The sequence below is a fragment of the Nerophis lumbriciformis genome, linkage group LG03 (assembly GCF_033978685.3).
Source record: "Nerophis lumbriciformis linkage group LG03, RoL_Nlum_v2.1, whole genome shotgun sequence".
Taxonomy (NCBI): Eukaryota; Metazoa; Chordata; class Actinopteri; order Syngnathiformes; family Syngnathidae; genus Nerophis; species Nerophis lumbriciformis.
Genome location: NC_084550.2, coordinates 35,953,987 through 35,961,126, shown reverse-complemented (window position 1 = coordinate 35,961,126; position 7,140 = coordinate 35,953,987). Strand labels below are relative to the sequence as shown.

The following is a 7,140-nucleotide window of genomic DNA, read 5'->3' as shown; positions in this document are numbered from 1 at the left end:
ACAATTAGAAGGTATGATGCAATTGCCACTTATCAAGCGAGGATGTGACATCACAGATGCAAGAACTCAATATACTACACATATTGCAGGTTTCAGTAAAAGCCCAAAAACAAATGGAGTTTTCTTTTTATAGTTTATCGGACAATTTAAATACTTATTTATTTGAGGGGTTTTGTGTTCTGTTTATAGGATAAATGTCACAACTCATTAATTTGGGTTAAGGCTCTCTCTCTCTCTCTCCCTCTTTTTTACAAGAAAAGCTTAACATTTTGGCAATTTTATGAAAAGAGTCGTAATTGTACTCAACAAAAGTCACAATTTTATAAGAAAACTGTAAAATGTTGGCAATATTATGTTATATATATGTTAGCTCTTCATTTATTTGCATGCTAATGTTAGCAAGCTAATGTTTTTTTTTCTTGCATTTTAGCTAATATTGTACATTGTAAACCTGATACTCATGGATTTGGTGACTTGGCGCCATGTTACAAGTAGGCTCGCTGTTAGCCTGTTAGGATGCTGAGTTTTTATGCCAGCTTTTTAGCTAATGTGATACATTTACAACTAAAATATACAGATGATGTTACTTTGTAACCTCTTGAAGTATGTTAACTCTCCCAACTATACCAAGATTCATACTACATTTCAGTACAGCTTCTGCTTTTCACCTCTCAAACCATTTTAACATTCTATTTCAACCTTCAAACTATTTCTACATTTCACTGGTATTTCAGTTTAGCCTCAGCTTTTCAACATTCAAACAATTTTAACATTCAAACCATTTCAGCATTTAAACAATATCAACATTCAAACAATTTTAACATGCAAACCATTTCAGCATTTAAACAATTTCAACATTCAAACCATTTCTACATTCATCCTACAAACCATTAGCATTTCAGTTCAGCGTCAGCTCTTCAACATTCGAACCATTCCAACATTCAAACTATTCTTACAGTCATACTACATTCTGTCAGCATTTCGGTTCAGTTCAACTTTAGCATTCTGTGGTTTATCCATTATACAGTGCTCAATACCGGGGTAGAGCGGAATATACGCTGAGTCAGGAAAAACACAGAGACTATATTATCAGTTAACTACCGAACTGTAACTTAAAAGAATTGGCTGAACAGCTATTAAGGCATGACGCAATCGCCGCCCATGTTAACCACCGAACCATAACTTAAAAGGGTTGGCTGAACAGCTATTAAGGCATGACCCAAACGCCGCCCATGTTAACTACAGAACCATAACTTAAAAGGGTTGAACAAATATAAGGACTATAAGGCGGCCGGGCAGGCCATCGCTGCTGTTGCCGGGAGGCACAGCACGCATGTACTGCCTGGCAGGCCGCTTTTCCACTTATTACAGATAATGCTGTCAGGATCCAGTTCTTTGTAGTTTTACATTTAATCAATTAAATCCTCAAACCAATTGTTTGAATGATCAAAAAACTCATGCAATTTCAAAGTCCAAGGCTTTTTTTTTTTTTTAAATAGAACATCACTATTCTTCTTTACTGAAAATGCCATTTTGGATAGCCAGTAAGAATCACCAGTCAATGTCTAAAGAGGTATGCAATATCACCTTTTAACAGAACATTGGTTCAAACTGTTGCTGTAACATGTTTATTATCTGGGAGACTGACACAGGCATTTAGCTTTTCCACACACCATCCTGACTCACGGTTAAAACATTTGGTTCTTCTTAAAAGTGTATTAAATTACTTTGTACTTTCTGCAACCATTGGCCTTCCCAATATAAAGCGAGTGGAGACAATTTGGAGATAGCACTATAGCAATATCAGACAAGTGCTGCTTTGACTTTTTGTCTTGTTGTTAAACTTGCACCTCAACTTCGTTTTGGACAATTTTGCAGCCGAATCCACCAAATTCATACAACATGACATAGGGCAACATATTCAGCTGTATGACTCAGACTCATATAACTTGCTTTCTTGCACAACAGCTATAAGGTATAATGCAATCGCCGCTCATGTTAATTACCAAACCGTATCTTAGAATGGTAGGATGAACAGCTATAATGTACGATGCAATCGATGCTCATGTTAATGACCAAACTGTAGCTTAGAATGTTTGCTGAACAATTATAAGGTATGATGCAATGGACAGTTATTAAGGAAGGATGTGACATCACAGATGTAAAAATTCAATATAAAACACATATTGTAGGGTTCAATGAAAGCCCAAAAACAAATGGAGTTTTCTTTTTATAGTTTGACAGACAATTTAGATACTTATTATTTTGAGGGATGTTGTGTTCTGTTTATGCTCAAGGCAAGCTTGTTATGAGTTTATAGGAAAAATGTGGCAATTCATTAATTTGGGGTAGGGTTCTCTCTCTCTCTCTCTCCCCTCCCCCTTTATGAAGTGTCGTAATATTACTCAACAAAAGTCACAATTTTATAAGAAAACTGTAAAATGTTGGCAATATTATGTATATATATGTTAGCTCTTCATTTATTTGCATGCTAATGTTAGCAAGCTAATGTTTTTTTCTAATAATTTAGCTAATATTGTATATTGTAAACCTAATACTCATGGATTTTGTTACTTGGCGCCATGTTACAAGTAGACTAGCTGTTAGACTGTTAGCATGCTGAGTTTTTATGCCAGCATTTTAGCTAATGTGATACATTTACAAGTAAAATACATAGATTATGTTACTTTGTAAATTGCAGGAATACCGTAATACCATTTCTCATTTCAACATGTTATTACTTCAACATTCAACATTTCATTGAAAAATTTCAACACTAACCTTTTCAACTCATTCAGACCATTCAAGTGTTTTTTTTTCTCCCAAAGATATGATGCAATGGCCGCTCGTGTTAACTACCGAACCGTAAATTAATAAGGTTGGCTGAGCAGCTATTAAGGGATGATACGATCGCCGCTCGTGTTAACTACCGAACCGTCACTTAAAAAGGTTGGCTGAACAGATATTAAGGGATGATGCGATCGCCGCTCGTGTTAGCTACCGAACCGTCACTTAAAAAGGTTGGCTGAACAGCTATTAAGGGATGATGCAATCGCCGCTCGTGTTAACTACCGAACCGTCACTTAAAAAGGTTGACTGAACAGCTATTAAGGGTTGATGCGATTGCCGCTTGTGTTAACTACAAACTGTCACTTAAAAAGCTTGGCTGAACAGCTATTAAGGGATGATGTAATCGCCGCTCGTGTTAACTGCGCGCTGTGCCTCCCAGCAAGACCAGCAATGGCCTGCCTGGCCGGGCAGGCCATGCGCACTGTGCCTTGCCCGGACCCCCAGGGTGCCCGGCCGCCTTATAGTCCTTATATTTGTTCAGCCAACCCCATGATCCAGAGTGTCCTTAAAAATAAGGATGCAGTCATCACAACCATCGCATTAACAAACCCAAGACTACCCACCCTAACACAAGAGGAGTGGGAGGAACTCAAGCAGGCCGGTGAGGTATTAAAACCCTTTGAGGAGGTCACCGTTGAGATTAGTGGACAGGGGTATGTATATAATTTTATTATTGCAGTGTTCTGATAATACTGTGAATTTGAAGGCTTCTTATTTAACTAGCACAGTCACATCAAAACAAAGACGTACAACTGTCAATCAAGCTTTAGGCTCCTGCTTGTCTGGCTTGACCTAGATCATTGCCATGGAAACTTGACTTCAGAGGTGCTTCAATCAAGGCTTCTGTTCACTGGCTTCCAGTGTTGAGTTAGTTACTGAAAACCAGTAACTAGTTACAGTTACTAGTTACTTTATTTCAAAAGTAACTCAGTTACTAACTCAGTTACTTACACCAAAAAGTAATGCGTTACTGTGAAAAGTAACTATTTAGTTACTTCTTCTACTTTTTGTTTTTAAAGCTCCCATTAATGCCCTTTTAGCCTTCATTTCAGTACAGTTATTGCACTGGAGAATAATACAATCTGTTGATCAACTTGACATGCATTTGCATCACTGAACTCTGCTAAGCAATGTGGTCTACATACAACACACAAAGACAAAGATATGTTTCAAAGGGCCAATTTATTTCAGGCCAGAACAAATTGACAAAACTATTTTAAATAGCTGCAACATAACATACATAAGTAACAAACAGCATAATAACACTAACACTAACACTAACACTAACCACGTTAAACCCAGATTCCAAACTAACAAAGGTCTTAACTCATTCTCTTTCTATGCCACTTCAATATGGAATGCACTCCCAACAGGTGTAAAATAAAGGGCATCTCTATCCTCCTTCAAAACCGCACTAAAAGAACATCTCCAGGCAACTACAACCCTAAACTAACACCCTCCCTTCCACATAATACCTCTTCGGATTGTAAATAATCAAATGTAGACATTTTTTCTTATACTTTCTGATCTCTCTCTGTGTCCACTACTTGCTGTACATATCCTACCAAGTCAGTCCTACACTGTTTCAATGTCCATTTCTCTGATGATGCAATTGTTGATGCTGATTGTTAATGACAGAAGTGTTGATACCAACCAAACCTAACCCCCCCCCCCCCCCCCCCCATATCCCACATCCCGGATTGTAAATAATTCAATGTATATACCCTGATGATTATCTTGTGTGATGACTGTATTATGATGTTAGTATATATTTGATAGTATATATCTGTATCATGAATCAGTGGACCACGACTTAAACAAGTTGAAAAACTTATTGGGGTGTTACCATTTAGTGGTCAATTGTACGGAATATGTACTGTACTGTGCAATCTACTAATAAAAGTTTCAATCAATCAATCAGTCAACAATATAGCTGTAATGCTGGCTTCACCTAAGGAAGGCACACGTGACATACATAGAGCCTAACCAGGCAGATTTGAATTGTTGTTTTGGGCAGTAGACGGGATCTTTGATCCAAGACACAACTTACATTTAACTAAAATGTTCTTTTCTTTGTGCTCGACAAAAGAAAAGAAGTGAGAATATCTCATACTTGCCAACCCTCCCGAATTTCAGTGCCTCTCCCCGGGACAACCATTCTCCAAATTTCTCCCCCTCCAGGTCCGCGCAGATCTGAGTGAGGACAGCCTGTCGTCACGTCCGCTTGGCCAACCAAAAAGTAACCACAGAACACTATACCGTATAGTCGTATAGTGTTCTGTGGTTACTTTTTTGTTGGCCAACGCTTTACGTTGTATTGCACACCTCCCTCCCCTCCTCTCCCCTCCCCACAGCCAGACACACACACAGAGAGCGCAGAGGAAGAATCAGAAGCACGTCATTGCTTCGCTGCCATAAAACACGATCAGATCCTCAGTTTCTAGCCGATACTACATAAAAAATAACGTAAAATAACGCAGTAACGCATCATGTAGTAACGGTAACTGAGTTACTGAATATAAAAAATAACGCGTAGATTACTAGTTACCGCCGAAACTAACGGCGTTACAGTAACGCGTTACTTTGTAACGCGTTAGTCCCAACACTGCTGGCTTCAACACTCAGTGAGGGTTATCAGTGTCACTTAAATCAAAAAGAAAAAAGTTAACTAGAACTAATTGTAGCCACTTAGTTTACCAGCAAAGGGTTATTAATTGCACAAGTATTATTACTATTAGTATTAACATTATGAAATATGTTTACAATAACATTACACATTATTATCATTATTGTTGTTGTTGTTACTACCAGGCACAAACCTTGTTTTTCTGTCTCTCAGATATGTCACTGTGTCGAAGGTGATTCTTCTGGCAAGAGGATTACAGAGGATAGCCGCAAACATACAAAGGGGTGTGAACCTGATGGGTCCTGTGAAAGTCATGGTGTACACCATTTGTACCCAGATGGCTCACAGGTTCCACAAAATTGAGGCACATGTTTTGCTATCTGAAGCAGCAGCACTGGACCCCAGGTTCAAAAAGAAGGCCTTCGGCAGGGATGAGGATGCAGATAGGGCCTATCAGTATCTAAGCAATGCTGCTGCAAAGGTGAACCTCCCCAACCAGCAGGCTGAAGAAGAGGGAGCAGCAGCACAACCACCAAGTTCCAGTCAGGACAGTGCAATTTGGCAGGAATTTGATCAGCAGGTCTCTGGGCTTGTGACCAGCAGCCGAAATCCAGTGGCAGATGCAGTACTGGAGGTCCGTGCTTTTGTGCAGGAGCCGCTTGTACCGAGATCTTCAAACCCCCTCACATGGTGGCAAAGTAGAGGCGTGGTCTATCCAAGACTGTCTGAAATCATGAAGAGAAGACTCTGTATTGTGGCCACATCTGTCCCATCAGAGAGGATTTTCAGCAAGATGGGGCAGATAATATCAGAGAGACGAAATCGGCTCAGCTCATCCAAAGTCAGCCAGCTTGTATTTTTAAATGCAAATCTGGAGTAGGGGCAAGATCTTTGGACGAAAATACCTTGAAAGAGAACATAATGTGCAAGGACAATCTTTTCTTTGTTTGACACTTTTGGTGTGTGTGTGTGTGTGTGTGTGTGTGTGTGTGTGTGTGTGTGTGTGTGTGTGTGTGTGTGTGTGTGTGTGTGTGTGTGTGTGTGTGTGTGTGTGTGTGTGTGTGCGTGCGTGCGTGCGTGCGTGCGTGTGTGTGTGTGTTTAGTTTCTTGATTTTTATATCATTTAAGCTATTTATTTTCTTTGTTATTGCATATTTAAGTTGATATTTCCATTTTTATATTTTTAAATGTAAGCTACAGAAATTTTAGTTTTAATGTTGGCATTTCTGGCACCAATATTTGTTTTGTTTTATTTAAGGTAGCCTATTTATTTTCTTTTTGTTTGCACATTTAAGTTGATATTTTCTTTGTTACATTTTTAAACGTAGGCTACAGAACATTTAGTTTTTATGTTGGCATTTCTGGCTCTTAATTTATTTGTTTTATTTTGAAGGTATTTATTTTCTTTTTGTTTGCATATTTAAGTTTACATTTTCTTTGCTACAGAACATTTAGTTTTTATGTTGGCATTTGTTAAGGGTTTCTTAATCTAATATTTGTTTTTGCACTAAACAAATGAGGCCTATTTATTTAACTGTTGATTGCAAACATTTTAGTAGGCTATTACTATTTTTTTTTATTTCCCACTTTTATTTATTTCTTATTTTCTTTTCAGTGCAATAAAACACATTTAACAACCAAGACATTTAGTCACACTTTGTTTA

The 7,140-nt window shown here is 38.2% G+C and overlaps 1 protein-coding gene across 1 annotated transcript; it reads left to right on the top strand.

The window, feature by feature from the left end:
* The first annotated feature begins 3,227 nt into the window (after positions 1 to 3,227).
* LOC133576070 (E3 SUMO-protein ligase ZBED1-like) lies at positions 3,228 to 6,462 on the top strand. The gene is made up of 2 exons (XM_061929023.1): positions 3,228 to 3,503; positions 5,690 to 6,462. The coding sequence occupies exons 1-2, from the start codon at positions 3,241 to 3,243 to the stop codon at positions 6,354 to 6,356; spliced, it is 930 nt and encodes a 309-aa protein (XP_061785007.1). The 5' UTR covers positions 3,228 to 3,240; the 3' UTR covers positions 6,357 to 6,462.
* The last annotated feature ends 678 nt before the right edge of the window (positions 6,463 to 7,140 follow it).

Coding starts and splice junctions, on each gene's coding strand:
- LOC133576070 (XM_061929023.1), top strand. CDS start 3,241: ATGGCCTGCCTGGCCGGGCAGGCCATGCGCACTGTGCCTTGCCCGGAC. Junction 3,504..5,689: donor GTTGAGATTAGTGGACAGGG/GTATGTATATAA, acceptor TCTGTCTCTCAG/ATATGTCACTGTGTCGAAGG.